The 22793-nt window shown below is 39.5% G+C and overlaps 1 protein-coding gene across 2 annotated transcripts in view; it reads left to right on the plus strand.

Annotated features, from left to right (window-relative positions):
• Positions 1-22793, plus strand: part of RELN (reelin) — a 439320-nt gene that overhangs the window by 395362 nt on the left and 21165 nt on the right. For both annotated transcript variants that reach the window (XM_036327598.1, XM_036327599.1), the window contains exons 47-57: positions 7225-7365; positions 8636-8813; positions 10464-10657; positions 12210-12466; positions 12957-13111; positions 14122-14336; positions 16508-16685; positions 18324-18499; positions 18647-18753; positions 19982-20224; positions 21910-22085. In XM_036327598.1, the coding sequence (XP_036183491.1) occupies positions 7225-7365; positions 8636-8813; positions 10464-10657; positions 12210-12466; positions 12957-13111; positions 14122-14336; positions 16508-16685; positions 18324-18499; positions 18647-18753; positions 19982-20224; positions 21910-22085 (2020 nt within the window). The remainder of the gene's footprint in view (positions 1-7224; positions 7366-8635; positions 8814-10463; positions 10658-12209; positions 12467-12956; positions 13112-14121; positions 14337-16507; positions 16686-18323; positions 18500-18646; positions 18754-19981; positions 20225-21909; positions 22086-22793) is intronic.

Consider the following 22793-nt stretch of genomic DNA (forward strand, 5'->3'; position numbering starts at 1 on the left):
TTTTATTGATTAAGATATTACATATGTGTCCTTGTCCCCACGTTACCCTCTACCCCCCACCCCCCCCACCCCCGCTCATGCCCTCACCCCCCCGTTGTCCATGTCCATTGGTTAGGCCTATATGCTTGCATATAAGTCCTTTGGTTGATCTTTCCCCCTTACCCCCACCCTCCCCTACCTTCCCTCCAAGTCCCGACAGTCCAATCAATGCCTCTCCGTCTCTGGATCAGTCCTTGTTCATCAGCTTATGTTGTTCATTATATTCCACAAATGAGTGAGATCCTGTGGTATTTATCCGCTCTCAAGTTCCATCCATGCTGTGGCAAATGGTAAGAGTTCCTTTTTCTTCTTCCTCTTCTTAAAGAATACCTTTCAGCATTTCATATAATGCTGGTTTGGTGATGATGAACTCCTTTAGCTTTTTCTTATCCGTGAAGCTCTTTATCTGACCTTCTATTCTGAATGATAGCTTTGCTGGATAAAGTAATCTTGGTTGCAGGTTCTTGCTATTCATCACTTTGAATATTTCTTGCCACTCTCTTCTGGCCTGCATGGTTTCTGTTGAGAAATCAGCTGACAGTCGTATGGGTACTCCCTTGTAGGTAACTGACTGTCTTTCTCTTGCTGCTTTTAAGATTCTCTCTTTATCTTTTGCTCTTGGCATTTTAATTATGATGTGTCTTGGTGTGGTCCTCCTTGGATTCCTTTTGTTTGGGGTTCTCTGCGCTTCCTGGACTTGTAAGTCCATTTCTTTCACCAGGTAGGGGAAGTTTTCTGTCATTATTTCTTCAAAAAGGTTTTCAATATCTTGCCCGCTCTCTCCTTCTGGTACCCCTATAATTCTGATGTTGGTACGCTTGAAGTTGTCCCAGAGGTTCCTTACACTATCTTCATATTTTTGGAATCTCTTTTCTTTTTTCTTTTTCGGTTGGGTATTTTTTGTTTCTTTGTATTTCAAATCTTTGACTTGATTCTTGGGATCCTCTTTTCTGCTGCTGGATCTCTGTAAATTATTCTTTATTTCAGTCAGCGTATGCTTAATTTCTAGTTGGTCCTTTTTCATGTCCTCCATGGTCTCCCTATACTTATTGAGGGATTCATTAAATTTATCGGCGGTTTCCATAAAATTCTTGAAAAACCTTATAACCGTGGCCTTAAACTCTATATCCAATCGTTTGCTTTCCTCCATTTCTGCCATTTGTGACCTGTTTCTTTGTCTCCGCATTTTGGCAGCTTCCCTGTGTTGATAGAGTGGCCCTGTGCGCCAGGTGTCCTGTAGGGCCCAATAGCTCAGCCTCCCCAGTTACCTGGGGTGGACACTCTTGGTGCACTCTTGGTGCCTTGGTTGTTGTAGAATCACTGGGAGGAATTGACCTCCAGGCCAATTGGCTGTGAGAATCAGCTGTGTCTAAAGTGGGAGAACTTCTGTGCTGAAGACACCCTTCTGGGGCAAGACTTGCTTCAGTGGGGCTTTGGTGCTCACTGAGTCTGCTCCCTGAGTGCGTCCCTTATGGATCTGAGGAGTTTCAGTCTGGATGGTCCCCCTCTGACCACTGGGTACAGTGGCTCCTGGATCTAAGGAGGTGCTAATTCAGCCTCTGCCTGAGACCACACAGCAGGAGCCACGAAGAGGCTCAGCTGTGAAGCAATGCAAGCCGCTGCGGGGCCTTGGGCCTTCTCTTGGAAGTTCCAGGTCTGCCTGGTTCGGCTGCAGTTAGGTACATTCACATGCAAAAGCCTCTGCCGCAGCCTGGGTGGGGCGGGGTCTCAGGGAGTCAGAGGGCGGAGAAAGCGGCCATGGCCGATTCTCCGCCCGGAGTCGCGCGTCTCAGTGTTCCGGTAACGGCTGCAAGCACCTCTGAGGGAAAGCCGCCCTCAAGTTCGCTCGCTGCCGGACAGACCAGCTTCTCCCCGTATGAGACCTGGGTCCCCAGAGACTTCCCGGAACCGGAGTTCAGAGCCGTCGGGAGTTTATGATTCAAAAAGACAGCCGCGTCCTCAGGCGCCACCCCCTTTCCTCGCGCGCGCGCGCCGCCGTACCTCTGCACTTCACCTCCGCAGCGCCTCTGGCTCTCAGCGTGCTTTTCTTTCCTTCTAGTTGTGGAATTTACACTCAGCCAGCCTTCCTGTTTTTCTGGATGATGTTTGCTCAGTCCTTTGCGGTAATTTTCAATTGTTGTATGAGGCGATAATTTCCCGGTGTTTACCTATGCCGCCATCTTAGTTGCTCCAGGAGGAAGGAAAATTAAATTACATTCATTCATGGTGAGATCAGTGTTACCTAAAAATGCCAGACCCTATTTTTTTTTTAATATATTTTATTGATTTTTTTTACAGAGAGGAAGGGAGAGGGATAGAAAGTTAGAAACATCGGTGAGAGAGAAACATCGATCAGCTGCCTCCTGCACACTCCCCACTGGGGATGTGCCCGCAACCAAGGTACATGCCCTTGACCAGAATCGAACCTGGAACCCTTCAGTCCGCAGGCCGACACTCTATCCACTGAGCCAAACCGGTTAGGGCGAGCCTATTTTGTCTCTAGTTCTTGTCTGTGGGTCACGGCTGTGACCCTGTGTTCAGTTTATCTGACCTATGCTTTTCCCAGTTATACACCTGTGAGTGGAATTGCTGGATCATAAGGTAACTATGTTCAAGGTTTTGAGAAAGTGACAACAGCTACACCATTTTACATTCCCACTAGCAGTGTATTTGGGTTCAAATTTCTCTATATTCTTGTCAACACTTGTTATTGCTGTGTGTTTTTATCATAGTCATCCTAGTGGGTATGAAGTTGTATCGTATTGTGGTTTTGATCTCAATTTCTCTAATGACTAATGATGTTGAGCATCTTTTCATGCATTAATTGGTCATTTATATGTCTTCTTTGGAATATTCTCAACTTTTGTCTAACACAAATATAGGCTAATTGAGGAAATTTTATGCCAAATATAATGACAGTATCTTGGATAAGGTTTTGTAATGGGACAGACATTGCATAGCCCATAACTCAAACCAGAGGGTCGGAGGCTTCAACCCTGATATTGCAGAAGTCACAATGAATAGACATGTGCGTACATACAGCAGCAAAACACATTGCCTCCAGTAGCTAAACAGTCATTCATATGTTGGCGTTATGGTAGATGTGGGATTATTCTGTAGGGATTGAGATAGAGTTTTGAGGGATTTACTGAATGAGAATTCAAAGTAATAATAAACCAAGAGATCCTTGCCTTGTCTCAGTTTTGTGAGTGGATCGGTGTAATTTGGGCACTCACCCTCAACTTCTTTGTTGGTAGAGTAGAGCATTGAGCTATGGTTTCTAGTTCTAAGTAATTTATGTAACTCTTTGAGAATAAAGGAAACATCGGGGAATAGTGAAAAGATTAGAAAAAAATATGTATGGGCCTATCAAGGGCTTTTTCTCCTGATGGTGATGACGACAAGGACTTCATAGATAGAGCCGTCTGGAAGAAAAGAGCAGATTCCGACTCTGCAATGTGTGTGGAAACCTATTGAAGGTGGAGGAAAGGTTTGCTGAAAGGTTCCCAGGGAGGGTAGTGATGGAAACCATGCTACTGACAGGGACATTTTAACTACTTACCAATGGATATTTAATTATTAAATGGTACTTAGGAGCACTTTCTAGGTGCTATAGATGGAGAGAAATGATGTAAATTCAGGAAAGGAGCAAGGCAAGACATTTCAAGGATATAAAATAAAAAGGAGAAATCTGTTCTGGGCTCTTTTCCTCCCAATGCCAAGAAGCAGCAGCTGGTGGTGGCTGTCATTATAAAAAAAAGCTTCAGGATAAATAATGACACCTGCCAAGGGACTTCAGATACTCGTAGGTCGTGGAAAACACGAACTAATTAATTATTACAACACCCTTGGGAGGTGGGAAGTAGCATTTCCTAGTTGTATGGGTGGGTAAGTGTCAGCCCATAAACATCAGTGGTTTGGCCCCTTGACACAGTGGAGCTGTGACAGGACTGGGAACAAAATGTCCTGGCATTTCAACTTCCAGACACATGGGTTTTTTCATGGCTGCAGGGCTGTAGAACAGCTCAATTGTGATAGCACGGCTGTGAGGCAGCCCTGGGGCCAGGCCCCGCTCTGGCTGGACAGCTCTGCTCTGCGCCTTGATGGTCTGCTCTGTTCTGCTTTGCCAGTCTGCTTTGTGCTTTGCTGGTCTGCTCCTCTCTGCGGTGCTGGTCTGCTCTGCTCTGGCCTGAGCTGGTCTGCTTCTCTCTGCTCCAGGGAGGTAACTTTGGTGTTTCGGCTCAGCCAGGGAGGGAGACTCAGTCTTCAGTGGAAAGTTCACTCCCAGACTTTCATTTTTAATTTCTATTCTAATTCATCCTCTTAATGAATGTGTTCCCTTTTCTTACACAATCACATTGGCCAGCGTATGTACTCCTGATTTGTGGGTACATAATTACTAGGTGTAGTTATTCCCAAGGATATAAAATCATCACATTTGAGACGGGACCTTAAAAATCATATACTTTAACACTCTCATTATATATGTTAAGTTACTCCCCGTAGACATACAATTTACTGGTACCAGAGTATAGACCAGAGCCCTTATTTGAAAATGTCATGGTTAGAGGTCCCCATAAAAGCTATCAAACCCCACAATGCATCTGGCTCTTTTTAAAAAATATATTTTTTTTTTATTGATTTCAGAGAGAAAGGGAGAGGAAGAGAAAAACATCAATGAGAGAAAATCATTGATTGGCTGCCTTCTGCACCCCCCTTACTCGGGAATTGAGCCCACAACCCGGGCATGTGCCCTTGACCAGAATGGAACCTGGGACCCTTTAGTCTGCAGGCCAATGCTCTATCCACTGAACCAAACCAGCTAGGCAGACCTAGCTCTTAAATCTTCTGTACTAGCTCTCTGTTAAGTGGCTGCCCAGCCTGATTAAACACAACCAGTGATTAGAAAGCCACCACTGCTAGGCAGCCCATGCCACCTCCCAATGGCAAGGAAGTTCTCCTTCCTCTTCAACATCAAATCACTGCCCCTCCATACTGACCCCCAGCCCCTGCCTACCCGTCTATAAGACCTCTCTTATCTCATTTTCCTGACCATCTTTATTGCTGTTAACTGCTTTCAGTAACTGCTTTTGAAGCCCAATCTATAGATGTCATCAACAATAAGATAATAAGTAAGGAGAATTATCTAATAGGAAATTACACATAAAAAGGCACTTTTGATGCAAGGTGAGAGGGCTTTGATGAAGCATATATACTAGTAAAACATTAGGGAAACAAGGAAATTCCATTACTTGCCTACTACCTATAAGCACTGGAGATATAAAGCAATATTTCCCAAAGGAATACAGAGATATTCCCTGCCCTTCAGAAGCTTCTGTTCTAAAGAAAGACAGAAGAAATGTACTAGTATAAGTTCTGACTTGCTATCAGAACCCAAGCGATGATGTGCTCTGGAAATACGATATTCCACTGTTGTTTATAAGATGTTGCTGAGCATTAACAGGCATGGCTATTCATAAACTTAGTCACTAAAAATTAAGTGATCAGCAGAGTCACTGAGTTGCACAACTGCAGGGGCCTTCATTACATAATTTCCTGTGAGAATGGCGGTCCCTGGATACCAACTCGCTGCACCTACAGAGCATCTGCTAAGTGCTAGGTCACTGTACCTCGAGTGTATAATGTTCAACAAAAGGAATTAACCCTGCTCCCTTATAACTTCCTCTTCTGAGGAGGAGACAGACATTTAAGAAATGCATATGCAAATAATCATAGGACTACAGTTTTGGTCAATACTATAAAAGGAAAAGAACAGTTTGCTGTAGAAGAAATGTAATTTTTTAAAATGTAATTTTTTCTACAAAGAAAAACTTCTCTATGAGTACCTGGCATTTCCTGAGACCCAAAGGCCACACAGGGATTAATCTGGCAGAGAGAGGGAAAATATGCAGGCAGAGGTGGGAGATCAGTGAGCTTCAAGACCTGAGAGAAGGGGCCATGCTCCAGAGTGAGTAGCCAGGATGAGGGACTAGCAGCTAGTCACTAGCTCATGTGGAGCCTCATGGGCCAAGGAGGAGTTTGGGGTTGAAGCTAAGTGCAATAGGATGTGTGATAAGAGAGAATTAGGTAGATACTTCCTTGCTGGGAATGACATATGGGGGCTGATGAGCAAGAGGATTGTGGAGAAATCTGTGTGTGCATAGATGCTCAGTAAACAAATATCAAACTGAACTATTTATTTTCAGTGTGAAGATTTTAGTTCTGATCTGTTTCTTTTCTATTTTCTAAACTTAACAGAAATGTTTGCTGTTAGAACATCTTTTGCCCTGCCTGACGCAGATATATCCCAGTCAAGTGATTCAATCTGTTAATGGCAAACATATCTGAGTCCATAAAACAAAACTTGCTCTGGCTAATCATTTCCTGTTTCAAACTCACTTGAGCATCAGGCATTTTTTTGGATTTTACTGCCACCTAGTGTCTCTGAAAACATAAGTTTGTGTTTCTGAACAAGACACTCCCCAAAACTGTACAACTCTGCAAATATATTTCTACTTCTGAAATGGGAGAATGTCTAATTTGGTTTTATTTATATTGCATTTAAATCAATATAAAATAATTCTAGTCTTATTTATAACCCTCTCTCTTTTATCTGTTCAGTTATCTAGGATTTCACTGATCCTCTGATTTGCACTCCTACGTCTTAAGGCTTGCATGTGAAAATTCCTCACAGATGCTGTGTGAGGTGGACCAGGATGCCCAAGTATCTGGCCTTCGGGAGCAAGTAGGAGTTAAAGTCCAACTCATAGCCTGCTTCCTAAGTCAAATGCAGAGGGGTTGTGGCTGCTCAAGGACTGGCATCTTTTTCTAATTTGCAAATATAAGTTATCTGCAGCCCCGAATCACTCCACAGTAGCCCCCACGCAAAATTCAGGGCTCACCATTCCCTTGAAACTGTTGGTTTTAGGATTAGTTTTAGTTTCTGTTTTTACAAGGCTTATAAAGATCATTGGCCCAAAATATATTCTCAAGCTTTTGCAGTTCAGTTTGGTTTGGTTTTGTTAATCACTTTTGCATAGAACACTGCAATGACGAGTGCTCTTTTCAGAACACAAGTGGGGATACCCAGGCATTTGTGTTACCCTCCTCCGTGCACCTGTTCAAACACACCAGAACACGCCTTTTTCACCACACCCTTCGTTATAATTCTCTCTTTCTTCAAAGGTCCCAAGCCACTCGTTTCCGTTGGCATCAACCAGCTCCTTTTGACAAGCAGCAGACATGGGCGATAGATAATGTCTATATCGGGGATGGCTGCATAGACATGTGCAGTGGCCATGGGAGGTGCATCCAAGGAAGCTGTGTGTAAGTAGATGTGTTCTCTTCCTTGTGTAGAAAGTTCCTGACTCACATTCCAGCCAGGAGATTTTTCTGAAACTCGTTTATTAGTCATTCCCAAGCTACCTTAGGTTATTCATTTGTCCTAAAATCTGATGCTGAGCTAACTGCAGAGTTTATGGCAACTGTATCTTCATTCTTGCTTGGAGATGAGGAACTGAACAATAGCTATCTTGTCAGGAGAAAGCTGAATTATAATTGACTGATTTTATTTCCTTCTGTGTTTCTGTGATACACCAGCACCTTGAAATAGACATTTAAAGAAGAGCAGGAGTTTCATATGTTCTGACCGAAAGTAATACATCATTAAGTATTTTCCTCACTTAGGTCTGAATATATGTAAGGATATACATTACTGTGGTTTAATTGGTCTTCCCATGCTGTTTGCTAAAGAAAGTACACAAATACCTGATCAATTTACCAGGTATATATTTGATGGAGAGGCCTGTTATTTTGTTCTTAGAGATCCTTGGCATCTTTGGAAGGATCTAAACGAGGTAGGGGTGTGTGTGTGTGTGTGTGTGTGTGTGTGTGTGTGTGTGTGTGTGTGTGTGTGTTGTGTACTACAGGCCTCTGTGCTTTATTTTCAAAGATTATACTGTTTGATAAATTGAAGATGCTAAGAGAGAATTCATAGTGCCTTCTCCACTAATCTCCACATACCTGGGAAATCTTTCTTTTGTTTAATGATCTGGCCCATATCCAGAATCATCTCTGAGACTCCTGAGCCTCCCAGTTCTGAATTCATATTTCCTCCCACATGGAACAAAGAAGTCTGTCCTTTGGTCAAAAAGGTCAGATGCTGTTCAAAGTACCTTCTGTTGTTAGAAACATGGCTTCTTGGATTCCCAATTGGCCCAAAGGCTCTGTTAAAAAGACCAGTTCTGTAAATTGTTAGGGCCTACCAGTTTGGTTTGGCATCTGCAGCTGTTCATCAGCCATCCAGAACTGTGTCACATAGAGACAGGGCTTTAGTAAATTTTTTGAAGTTGCTTCTTTCTCTCCACCTATAAATCCATGCCATTACTTTACGAAAGCCTAGAGGCATTTAATCCACAGCTTATTTTTAACTTAAAGCACTCTTATGGAGAGGAGGTGAGTTCTGGCAAGCTCTGTGAAGATGAGTAACCTTTCATCATCATGGATGGGAAAAAGGTGCGGCTCCACTAATTTGAGCACATACTTGTGCAGGGCTATGTTTGATGTTGACTTTTCCTGTCTCTTTCTCTGCACCCAGCTGTGATGAGCAGTGGGGTGGCCTGTACTGTGATGAGCCTGAGACCTCCCTTCCAACTCAACTCAAAGACAACTTCAATCGAGCTCCATCCAACCAGAACTGGCTTACTGTGAATGGAGGGAAATTAAGCACCGTGTGTGGGGCTGTGGCTTCAGGAATGGCTCTTCATTTCAGCGGGGTGAGTGGTTGGCTACTGGGTAATCATTTCTGCATCCTCTGAGATTCCCCCAAATGGTGGCATCTCCTTTCAGGTTTAATTGGCAGATCAAGATGCAGAGTTATGCATTCAAAATCCACAGCCCAGATCTGAACTTGCAACTTTATACATACCAGGATACACTAATTATTTCCAACATTTTCCTATCACAAATCAGCTGAGACAATTTAATTATGCAGGGCGGTGCCAGCATGAGGCATATTTAAGTACATATGTTTAGAATTTCTATCCTGGGAGAGTGTGCTGGCACAATGTGTGAGGGTCTTCCATCTTGATGATGCTCTAACTGAAAACTCTTGCGCTTGCAACAGATTTTGGAATTAAGGAGCCAAAATCTAGAAAATGAGCTTCAATGTTTCCTGAATTTGTTAATAATTATTAATCCTTTATGTAAATTATCCAAGAAAGAATAATTGTCAGTAATTACTAGATACTTGTATTTATAGCAAATTATTTTCTGAATGACAGCAGCAATATTGGAAAATTTCTTTCAGAAATTTATACTCATCCTACATTGCTGCCAAAGATGACTTGTTTAAAAATAGTATTTCTCGCCCAGCTGGGCTCAATCCCCAGCTGAAGGGAGGGTGCAAAAGGCAACTGATTGAGATGTTCCTATCTCTGTATTCCTCTCAATAAAAATATTTTTTAATATAGTATTTCTCCAATACCATAATTAAATACCCCTCACAGGCAATTGAATTTTTTATTAAAATTCAGCCCTGACTGGTTAGAGTATCTGCTCATACACCAAAGAGTCACAGATTCGATTCCCAAGCACGGACACATACCTGGGTTGCAGGTTTGATCCCTGTGCCCGTGCAGAGCCTGTGAGGGAGGCAATCGATTGATATGTCCCTCTCACATTGATATTTCTCTCTCTCTCTCTCTCTCTCCTTTCCTTCCCCTATTCTACTCTCTTTTTTTAAAAAAAAATTATAAATTTACTCTCAGTTCTTTATTTCCCTATCATGCCCTACCTTTGAGTTTGCATTTGTGCCAATGAAGTACATTATCTATATTCAGTGTTTAGGCCCAAGAGTAACAAGAGGACATACAGCATATAGGATTTTTTTAACCAACCACACTGACTAGGAATGCAGTGTGTATTCACAATACTCTTCCTAGCTTAGGTGGAACTCTAAGGGGCCTCGTATGTTCAACCAAGAAATCTCTACCTATCTATATTAATGAATTAATATTGGTGACATTCAAATCAGCTATAAAAGTTTAAATAAAAAGCACTACAACTATTATCTCAATTATAATAAATGCCTATGAATAACTGGGAAATGTTTAATAAAAAACATAGAACAGTTACTTTAATTCCAACTCTCATCACGCTTATAAGAAAATAGAAGAGAATCTTCTTAGATACATTGCCCTTTGTAAGTTCTAATACAGAAACTTCAAAGTTTAGCAAATATTTTCTGAGTACCTATTGTGTGCTAGAAGCCATGCCAGGAGCTAGGAGAGATGAATAAAATGGGTATTATAATACTATGTGACTTGTATTATAAAAGAAAAACAAAAGGGATGGAAGCCAGAGAAAACCAATAACATGCCATCACAATTCCTTATCGCTGTCTGTTCCATTCTGCTTTTCCTTAGGGTTGCAGTCGACTGTTAGTCACCGTGGATCTAAACCTCACCAATGCCGAGTTTATCCAATTTTACTTCATGTATGGATGCCTGATTCCACCAAACAACCGAAACCAAGGGGTCCTCTTGGAATATTCTGTCAATGGAGGCATCACTTGGAACCTGCTAATGGAAATTTTCTATGACCAGTACAGCAAACCTGGGTTTGTATTTTCTTTTATCTCTAATAACAAGTATGATTAGCAAAGATTCTTGGTGAGCCCTGCCAGTAATCAATCACAGGGACTTATGGGGACCTTGACGTTACCCATCAGTAGAGGATGCCTCTGAAACCAACCGACATGAAGGTGAGGTTTTTGAGATGGATAAACAGCTTGTTTGGGATTTTAAGACCAAATAGTTTTCAAATCCCAGAATAAGATAAAGTACAGTACCAATAATGAATAGACCCAGTACAAAAAAAAACCATATATACGTGAGACTGCGATAATTAAGTTCAACAGCATTTTGGGAAAATGAAAACAGAAAAAATACTTATTTATATAGGTTCATTCCATTTTAGAGAATTGGGGGCTAGAAAATAAACACAATAAAATGTAAATATCCTTAAGACTCCTAGAGTCTAGTTTTAAACTCCTTATTTAAAAACCCTGAATAGCCCTGGCCCTGTCCTAGAACACTAATATTAAGAGTGAAGGGAGGTAAGTTAGCATGGATTAAAAGTGAGATTTTATGCAGAGAATAAACCTCAGGAAATTTTTTTCCTCAACAGACTTTATGAGTTGTGAATATAAGATTTAAAGGGTTTCACATATCCCTGGGGTTTAAATGCATAATTGTGACTAAGGGGTATTTCAGAACTGATTTCTCGCTGGTGAAGGTTCATGTTGGAGGGTGGAGCCATGTTCTTCCATGTCTGTCCTTGGGGCTGAGTCGGGTGGCATGCTGGGCTCATTAGCCCGTGGTTCTCACTCAGCAGTTCTTAGTACAACACATAAAGACAAAGTCAATGTCAAACCACAGGCAACTGGTAAAGTAATTACTTATAGCCTGGTACTGTCAGGCTGAGAGTCCAAACGTCCTGCCACAATCTAGTGTGCATATTTTGAGCAAATTGCTGGTATTCGTTGGGAATAGAATGAAATCAAGGAGCCAGGAGAAGGAAACAGATGAAATTAGCTCCAAGGTGACATTAAAAAAAAAAAGTGAACTGCCAGAACCGGTTTGGCTCAGTGGATATAGTGTCGGCCCGCGGACTCAAGGGTCCCAGGTTCAATTCCGGTCGGGGGCATGTACCTTGGTTGCAGGCACATCCCCAGGGGGGGCGTGCAGAAGGCAGCTGATCGATGTTTCTCTCTCATCGATGTTTCTGGCTCTCTATCCCTCTCCCTTCCTCTCTGTAAAAAATCAATAAAATATATTTAAAAAAAAAAAAAGTCAACTGACTTATGTCTACCCAAGTGCATATACTCTAGGTCTGCAGATCCCAGACAAGCAGAAAATTGTGGAGTCCTTCTCAAGCAGCCCAGGGGCAGTCCAGTAAGTTGGTAGTTCTGGGATACTTGAATTGTTCGCATTCTGTTTCCCTAATTTAGTGACTGGAGGGACTTCATAAGATCAAGTCAGTTCATCGTGGTTTTTAAAAATTATTTTAGTCAGTGTCCTCACTCACTATGTGACACGGTTGTAAATTACTTTTACTTATGTGAGACCTTTGACAAGACTCCCCCCACCCCCACCATCATTTTCTTACAGATTCGTGAATATCCTTCTCCCTCCTGATGCTAAAGAGATTGCTACTCGCTTCCGCTGGTGGCAGCCGAGACACGATGGCCTGGATCAGAACGACTGGGCCATTGATAATGTCCTCATCTCAGGCTCTGCTGACCAGAGGACAGTCATGCTGGACACCTTCAGCAGCGCCCCAGTGCCCCAGCACGAACGCTCCCCAGCAGATGCTGGCCCTGTCGGGAGAATTGCTTTTGACATGTTTATGGAGGATAAAACTGCAGGTACAGTTTTCATAATGCTGAATAAAAATCCAGTGGAAATGCAATTTGGATTTGGGTCTTTTCAAAAGAGTAGACTATGAAACCTTTTACAGATTCCCAAAAGGTATAGAAACAGAGAAAGGGTATCACACTTTTTTCCCCTCAATCTTCCTACTTTACATTATAACTAAATATTTTCTTTCATTCAAGCCATCAAGTATGTTTTTATTAAATAACATTCTATAATTTTGTTAATAGGATATCTTATTTTCTTAGAAAATTTTCATTTCTGTTTCTGTTTTCTAACTTTGGGTAGAAAGCCAACATTTCCTGGTCACTTGTTTTAATATCAAGAGACAAATGTTTAGTTTTGCTACATGTGAGATGCATTTGTGATTCATGTTTCAGAGAGTGTCCAAGGTCTTGCCTTTCACTTTATTCCAGTAGGAGTAGCACAATGAAAATTTGCCTCAAGTATTTTTGTCATAAAATTTTCATCTTTTTTTTTAAGTGAGTGAGCATTGGCTATTCCATGATGATTGTACAGTAGAAAGATTCTGTGACTCCCCTGATGGTGTCATGATTTGTGGCAGTCATGATGGGAGAGAAGTGTACGCAGTGACTCACGACTTGACTCCCACTGACAACTGGATCATGCAATTCAAGGTGAAAATGTTATGGTCTTGATTACACAAGTAGCCATATGCCAGCAATATAAAAATGAAAAAGCAACTGTAGAGACAAAGATTATTTATTTCATTGACTTAATATATACTTTGAAATATAAAATTTAATATTAAGGTATACAATGCAACTATATATAACTTAATGACCTAGTGTATTTTACTTCTGAACTATTTCAGGATGAACCTTTCATAAGAGTAAATGTGCTTCTGCTCAGGGTTAAATACTAATAGAGCAAATATTGATAAGTATGTAGGATACTGATTCCAACTAGCAATCTTTTCCTTTACAAAAAGATTAAAGTTAGTATGGTTATATCTACTTTTTTTGCAAGAGCATGTTAATGTTTCTAGAGAAAGAAAACTATGGGAAACAAAGGCATGAATTGCATTAATAACATCAATTTTGGCCCAAGATTTTATGTCAACCAATTTATTCTGTCTACCTAAGCTGCAACAAATGCCACATTATTAGCAACAAATGCCACATTATTAGCAACAAATGCCACATTATGGCTACCTCCATCAAAGTACCTTCTGTCATCACTTCATTATGTCTTACTTGTAGTGGAAAGTGATTTATTGAGAGTCATAAATTGTAAGACAAAATAGTAAACTTGGTAAAGCTGTTAACAATCCTTCTAGGTCAGCATTCTGCCAAAGAGAAGCGCCAGACCATTAGCACAAGAAACAACAATTTGTAAGAGGGCCCAGGCATCGCCAGGCAATTAGCCAACCATGGCAAAAGCACAGGTTTCAGCTTCTTTCCAAACTCCCTGTCCAACATATTTGGCACTTTCTATAACTTGTCACCTGGAGCAACCATGTCAACTTTCCCACGCATCAGCAGAACAAGGACTGAACCTGAAAATACAGGATAGATGTGGTGCAGTGTCTATCAAATGATCAGCAACTTCTTTGTGCCAAGTCCTTAGAGTAGAAACATGTAATATGGGTTTAATACATTAACAAGCTTGCTTTTCTGTGTATTAGATCTCTGTTGGATGTAAAGTATCTGAAAAAGTTGCTCAAAATCAAATTCATGTGCAGTATTCTACTGACTTTGGAGTGAGCTGGAATTATGTGGTCCCTCAGTGCTTACCTGCGGACCCCAAATGCTCTGGAAGTGTTTCGCAGCCATCTGTATTCTTTCCAACAAAAGGATGGAAGAGGATCACCTACCCCCTCCCTGAAAGCTTAGTGGGAAAGTAAGTAGAAAATTAAAATAAAGCCTGATTCCAGCCATCCAGGAGTAGATTAGGGACCCTAGTTGAGCCTGAGAGTCTGTGTGATTGTGAGTAAGATGCTGTCTTCCTCCCTAACTCTAAAGGCTCTCTAAATTGGTGACTTCATGAATGGCTACGTCAAGGAGACCTCAAATTGTAATTCTCAGACTTGTCAAGATGGACCTTGGCAGGCCCTTTCATGTTCCATACCTCAGTGTCTGCAAATGGGGACAGAGCAATAGTGATGGCCTGGAAGCCAGTTAAGAAGGTCTATGTTACCTTACAGACCTGTAGACTGTGGTCCGCCACACATCATACGCTTTCCTCATTACGGCCTTGTCAATCCATGATAGACAAAGCCAGGAGCAGAATCCTAACTCATTATGCTGTTTGTACAAATCCTAACTCTTCATACTATTTGTACAAGTATGGTTTGTAGGTTTCATTTTTCTCTTATCAAAGCATTATATTCTGTACCCGCAGTGAAAAGTAATTAGTCTGGATCAGTCATGAGCCAAGATGATTAAACTGTCCTCTGAAAAGTCTGTGGATAAGTTAATTTAAGGCAATTCCAAAAGATTTCTCTTCAACTGTAAAATTAGGGAAAAAAGATACATTAAAGAAAATGATAGGTGAACCTCCATCATATGAATCATAGCGCGTGGCTAAATGAAAAACTTTCTCATAAAACAGTTATGATATATGACCAGAATACATAGAGTCTTTTGCATAAGGTGCTTACACATAGCTTTTCCATTGTTTATAGATATCATTTACTACATAAGCATTCACAGTTTTCAGTAACAAATCTAAAGGGCTTGGTCAATTAACATAATAGGAAGCCAAATCAGGATACTCTCTGCTGCTGGTAACAGAAGAGCCAATTCAAATGGGCTCAGTTAAAAAAAGAAATATATTATGTCTATAATGAAAATAATCCAAAGATAAATGGATGCTAGGATTAGTTGATTCACAGTAACAGTGTTCAAGGACATTGTTATTTCTTACTCTTACTCTTAACTCTTACACTTTGTTCCACTGTCCACACATTGGCCACACTCAGCCTTCAGGCTGGTTCCCCTGAGCATAGACGGCTTTCAGAAAACTGGAGCAGAATGCATTCTTACCTGTGTTCAATGGGAGAGAAAGAGAGTTGTTTTCTTTCAAAGAGAGCCAGAGCAAGCATCTCCTTGCATCCCATTGGTACAAATTAACTCAAGAATGCCCTTTCCTGACCCAGTCAATAGTTAAGGCAATTATATTACGAAGATTATCTCATCTGACTCATCTGGGGTAAAATGCATGCTGGGAAGCCACCACACATCCTTCCTCATGTTCCCCCTCCTGTTCTTTCTTTTCTTTTTTATAATGAAATACAACTTACATTCAGTAAAATGCACATATCTTAATTGTTTAGTGCAGTGAGCTCTTACCATTGTGTAACCCATGTAACCACCACATGAACCAAGGTAGAATGTCTATATCACCCCAAAAAGTTGCCTCCTGCACTTTGGACTCTTGACACCAACATGGTGTGGAGTATTTTAATAGAAGGTTAATTATGAGGTTTGTATTTTTCCCAGAAGGCAGAGAAGAACAAGGATGAAATTAAAATCTCAGGAAAATGTCCTTTAATATAACCCTTTCAAATTTGTTTTCTAATTAGCATAGTTACTCTGAGAATATTATTATCTTTGGGGAATTCAGAAGTTTCTGTTTCCAATCACCTGAGGACTATGTGCATGCTGACAAGGCTCTGTCCAAGGATTTGCTCACCTTCTGCACAATTTCAGAAATACAGTTAATGAATCTAAATTGTGATGCAATCACTGGACTCAAGTTCATATGCAATGTTTTAAATAATTTTGTGTTTTAAAATGCTCCTATTGCTTGAAATAGGGATTTTGCTGTGTTTTCATTGTGTTTTACAAGTTTGCTCATCTGTTATAAAATGTAAATGAAACTAGCTTTAAAGTTCCATGACTAGAAAGGAAAATATAATGACAGTCAGAAAACATTTTTTATTAATCCATTTCATACTCTCAGAGTGTCTTAAATGTTTTTTCTCTGCACACTAAATGCACACGCAGGAAAATGAACCTGAATAAAGTTAACGTTTGTTTCTCACTCCTCTGCTTTTGTGTTGCTAACAGTCCAGTAAGGTTTAGGTTCTATCAAAAGTACTCAGATATGCAGTGGGCAATCGATAATTTCTACCTGGGCCCTGGATGCTTGGACAACTGCAGGGGCCATGGAGATTGCTTAAAGGAACAGTGCATCTGTGATCCAGGATTCTCTGGGCCCAACTGCTACTTGACTCACACTCTGAAGGTAATGTCAAAGTCCCTGATGGAACATGGACTCGAATTATAGGCCCTGACTTAAGAACCCACTTATGGCCCTAACCGGTTTGGCTCAGTGGATAGAGCATCAGCCTGTGGACTCAAGGGTCCCAGGTTCAATTCCGGTCAAGGGCATGTACCTTGGTTGCAGGCACATCCCTAGTAGGGAGTATGCAGAAGGCAGCTGATCAATGTTTCTAACTCTCTATCCCTCTCCCTTCCTCTGTGTAAAAAATCAATAAAATATATTTTAAAAAAAAGAACCCACTTACATGTGAGACTAATAATTTATACAATGTTCTTTGGGGGCCCCCAGGAAATAAATCCTTTGGATAGAAACTAAAAAATGTCATAGGTTTCTTAGATCAAGGTCTAGTACAATTTACCCATACATCAGACTGTATGGAGTAAAGTACATAAATACTGTATTATAACATAAGAAACATAGTCACAAGAAATGAATACACTAAAAAAAAAATCTAGTTTCTTTCATGACATTCAAATTTCATTAGCATTCTTCAGATGGATTAGAAATTGTGCAAATCTATATTATGCATTCTTATTCAAATCTTTCTAATGAGGGTTTCCATGGTTAACAATACATGACTTCAGACTAGTGTCCTTACATGTAAACCTCCATTTTTAAAATTGCATTGATTTGCTAACATCAGCGAGGTAAGGTTCACATATGACTACACACCTTTAACAATAGAGATGATCATGTTATAAATCTGAAGAGGATCTATTTAAATCACTTCAACGACACAATAAGATAGCAACTAGATAACTCTCTTAAAAAGGTGGAAAAAAAGTATATAGTTTTTCTGTATAATTGCTGCAATAATAATTCTAACAAATTATTTCCATGATATATTTCTACCATTAGAAAACATTGGGTGCCTCAACCCAATGCAAACTGTATTATGGACAAAATGAATATACTATGGGAAAAATAAATAATCAAGATCTTGCTATGATGTGAGGAGATGAAATAATTTTACACAAAATGTAGCCATAATGAACCCTAGTATTTAATTATCTACTCTGCATGTTTCATAATATCATAATAAATTATAATACTACTTTTATAAACAATGTAAATAAACATAATTTGGGAGTATATGCTTAAATAACATTTTACAAATAGGAGTATTACTCTGATCAACCTTATAATTGTTTTAAGATTCTCTCTAGACTTTAAATTCTAATTATTAAACATTATTTAATTTTAAATGATCTTCACTATATGATTGAAAAGAACATGTGAAGCTACCCTTTTTTTAATATCTTTAGAAAACCATTTAACACTAGCTCTAATTTTTTTTTTAATGATTTCAGAGAGGAAGGGAGAGGGAGAGAGAGATAGAATCATCAATGATGAGAGAGAATCACCAATTGGCTGCTTTCCCCATGACCCCACTGGGGATTGAGCCTGAATATGAGGCACATTCCCTGACCAAGAATCGAACCGTGACCTCCTGGTTCATAGGTCGACACTCAACCCCTGAGCCTACACCAGCCGAGCATCAGCTCTAATTTTTAAAGTCCATGATCTAATTCTGAATTAACTATTCCATAGTTATTATCTGAAATTATTTTTAACCACATGCTACTTACTTTTTTCCAGACTTTTCTGAAGGAACGCTTTGACAGTGAAGAGATCAAGCCTGATTTATGGATGTCCTTAGAAGGTGGGAGTACTTGTACCGAGTGTGGGATTCTTGCCGAGGACACCGCACTCTATTTTGGGGGATCCACTGTGAGACAAGCTATTACTCAAGATTTGGATCTCAGAGGGGCAAAGTAAGTCATTTTGAGTTTATTTTCATCACAACTTAGCACATTGGCCCCAAAGCAAGGAACACATGTGGGAGAAGTTGTTATCCAGGACTTGAGTAGAGTATTTGTTCTAATTTACTATTCTGATGGATAATGTGTGCTTGCATTCAGATTCCTGCAATACTGGGGGCGCATCGGCAGTGAGAACAACATGACCTCCTGCCATCGGCCCGTCTGCCGGAAGGAAGGCGTGCTGTTGGACTACTCTACGGATGGAGGCACGTTTCAGGGGTGAAAGCCATGCCGTGGAGCAGATTCTCAAATTCCATCCAGTGCCCCTCAGAAAAATCTTTGCAAAGAGAATAGTGAAACTTACAAAGAGGAAGTTACCGATTTTAGTTGTGTTACACATTCCATACATGTGACTTCTGTGTTAGCAAAATCCTACCAAATAAAGGAACAAGAGAGAAATCACATTAAAAAGTTGTATGGGGCCCAGACTTGTTGGGAGTTCACTTCATAAGTTATGTAAATGTCTAACAACCTGAAACTAATAGAATATTGAATGTCAACTGTAATTTAAAAATTTTTTTCAATTAAGGAAAATAAATAAAATATTAAATAAATAAGCTCCAAAGTTTATGAGTAAAGAAAAAAATCTCTATGCTTAACTGAAGCTAGATTATAAATTATACAGTTAAAAATAATTTTTATATAGTTTTCCAAGTACAAGATAATTTTAAAAACATTTTAAAGTGTTTTAAGAAGCTTTCGTGTGAACATATGTGTAATAAATTCTAAGAGAATCTACAAGATTCTAAAAACATCACTAATTGTGAAAGAATATAGTCTGAATTTGTAAGTGTGTCATAAACTATTTTAGCCAAATTCTGTTTTATTATTTGGAAGTGGCTGAAACCAGAAGTAATGCCATGATGTCTTGAGAATCAGCTTTAGTAGGTAGATATTCTTAATAACTAGCATAAAAATAGATGGCCCTAAAGTACTGTATGTATTCAAAAGGTGTTTTCTTAAATAATTTAAACATCCCATCTACAGTCATATCAGTTGTTAAGAGGGAATGTTCATATCAGTCCAATAAACCACAAATTGCATAGAATTATAATGGCTGTTTTTTTAAAAAATAAAAGCAGTTCTTATCTAGAAGCATGCAAAACATGGATGTTTCTCACTATTCATGAGGAATAATACATATAAGAATCTAGCACAAAATTTTAAAGGCAGAAAATATAAAATGTTTAGAGTTTTTATCTTTGGCCAGGTATTTCTAAATACCCTTCCCTTCATATCATCAGCCTCATGTTGCAACAATATTTATAAGTGCTAAGCATTTCCATTAAAGTCAATGAAATAAATTCTCATTGTCTGGTTGAAGTTTTTTTTGTTTTTCTGTTTTTTCAGAAGCTTGTAATAACTGCAGTACACCAGTGGTTTGTGGGGGGTCTTCCCAGATATGTTACTATGTTGATTTATTTGTTGTTATAGGAATTACTTGGACTTTGCTCCATGAGATGGATTATCAGAAATACATTTCTGTTAGACACGACTACATCCTCCTTCCAGAAGATGCCCTCACCAACACAACTCGGCTTCGCTGGTGGCAGCCTTTTGTGATCAGCAACAGACTTGTGGTCTCCGGGGTGGAGCGTGCTCAGTGGGCACTAGACAACATTTTGATTGGTGGAGCAGAGATCAATCCCAGTCAACTGGTCGACACTTTTGATGATGGTAAGAAGCAAGACATTGAACAGTCTTTCCTGTGAGCTGTTTGTCTGTGTTTTGGGATGAATTACTACATGAAAATTTAGAATAGTGCCTAGCATATATTTGGTGCTCAACACATGTTACCTATTGTTTTGCCCCATAGTATATAAATCTTCAGGGCTGGTGGCTTGTTAAAATGTCAATTGAGAATTTAATAAATCCTGTTAAAGATGAAATGCCTAGCTCCAAATATAATTTGAAATTTCAATACCCCAAAATAATTTTAGTTTCTTTAGGAATTTCTTTACTGCAGAGATATATATTACATTGTGTTAAAGGTATACCAAGAATCTCAAAAAGTGGGCAAAGGACCTAAATAGACACTTTTTGAAAGAGGACATATGAAAACATGCTTAAAGTCACTAATTATCCGAGAGATGCAAATCAAAACAACAATGAGGTACCAACTTATACCTGTCAGCATGGCTATCATCAACAAATCAACAAAGGACAAGTGCTGACGAGGATGTGGAGAAAAAGGAACCCTCCTGCCTTGCTGGTGGGAATGCAGACTGGTGCAGCCACTGTAGAGAACAGTATGGAGTTTCCTCAAAAAAATTAAAAATGGAACTGCCATTTGACCCAGTAATACCACTTCTAGGAATATATCCTAAGAAATCAGAGACACCTATCTGAAAGGATATATGCACCCCTCTGTTCATAGCAGCACAATTTACAATAGCTAAGATTTGGAAACAGCCTAAGTGCCCATCAGCAGATGAGTGGATTAGAAAACTATGGTACATCTACACAATGGAATACTACACTGCTGTAAAAAAAAGAAGGAATTCTTATCATTTGCAGCTGCATAGATGGAATTGGAGAACATTATGCTAAGTGAGATAAGCCAGTCAGAGAAAGATAAATATCACATGATCTCACTCATTTGTGGAATATAATGATCAACATAAACTGATGAACAAAAATAGAACCAGAGTCATAGAATCATCGAACAGACCATTCAACCTATGAGGGAAGGCAGGGCGGGGGGGACGAGGAAGGGTGAAAGAGTAAGAGATCAACAAAGGACTTGTATGCATACCTATGAGCATAACCAATGGACACAAACAGTAGGAGGGTGAGGGCATGTGCTGGGGGGTGGGGCAGCTGGGAAGAGGTCAATGGGGGAAAAGGAGACTTATGTAATACTTTTAACAATAAAGAATTTTTTTTAAGTATACCAAGAATCATTTTGCAATGGTGAAAATTACCCAGACTAGCAATTACATTTTTAAAAATTTATCTTTATTGTTGAAAGTATTACAGATGTCCCCTTTGTTTTTTGTTGTTGTTTTTTTTCCCATTGACCCCCTCGTCCCCACTCCTGTCCCTTCCCTAGGCCTTCACCACACTATTTTCTGTGCCCATCGATTATGTATATGTGGAACCTAATGAACAAAATAAACTGGCGAACAAAATAGCAATTGCATTTTAAAAGTTGGGTAATCGTTATAGTACTAGTAGTTAATAATCTTTTCTAAATTTGATTTCTCAGCTTGGATATATATACTTTATAGCAATTAAATAAAATAAGAATAAATCTTAAAGAGTAAACAGAAAGCCAGAGTATAGATATTCAAGTAATTCAACAATAAGCCAGTCAGCTCAAGAGAATAACATGCTATATTCTTTCCAATTTTCCTTAACAGAAGGCACTTCCCATGAAGAAAACTGGAGTTTTTACCCTAATGCAGTAAGGACAGCAGGATTCTGTGGCAATCCCTCCTTCCACCTCTACTGGCCAAATAAAAAGAAAGACAAGACCCACAATGTGCTCTCCTCCAGAGAGCTGATTATACAGCCAGGGTACATGATGCAGTTTAAGGTAAGGGAGGTGGCCCTTCCAACACAGAGGATGGTGTTAGTTTGCGGGAGGGGATGTGGAGAGAATGCTTATTTGGGCAAGTATAAGGAAATGATTGATTTCATTCATTAAAAGAGACTTTATCTTATGAGTAAAAGAAGTAATCTTTCACAGAGTTTTTATCAGGTAGGATTATTGGAGCATATATAAAATCTATAAGTATATTAGGACATAGCAAGAAATGTAACTATTTTTACGTCTCAGGTATGTAATCTTGAATTCACTTTCCCAAACCTTAGAAATAGTTGTGTGTGTGTGTGTGTGTGTGTGTGTGTGTGTGTGTGTGTGTGTGTCTCCCTCCCTCCACCCCTTCTTCCCTTCCTTTTCTTCTCTCTCTTCCCATTTTTTTATTATATACCTATTTCGTATATCAAGTCACTTTGCTTCTTTATTTATCTTTTTTTATTATGTCTTTACATTTTCCTTTTGTCTCTTACTTCCAAACACAAACCTATACCTTAGCCCAGTTGCAACTTCCAAATCCTCAAAGATTTTAAAAGGACTCTCAAATCTTTTAAGTGCATATTTATTAATATAGAAAGATGTGAAGGAAGGCATAGGAGATAATTAACAGTCAGATAGTCAGAGAAAGATAAAGCAGTATCAATTGATGTCTTTATTATTACAAAACACACTAAAGGAAAGCACATTACAAAAATGCACTTTATT

The sequence above is a fragment of the Myotis myotis genome, unplaced genomic scaffold (genome assembly GCF_014108235.1).
Source record: "Myotis myotis isolate mMyoMyo1 unplaced genomic scaffold, mMyoMyo1.p scaffold_m19_p_11, whole genome shotgun sequence".
Lineage (NCBI taxonomy): Eukaryota > Metazoa > Chordata > Mammalia > Chiroptera > Vespertilionidae > Myotis > Myotis myotis.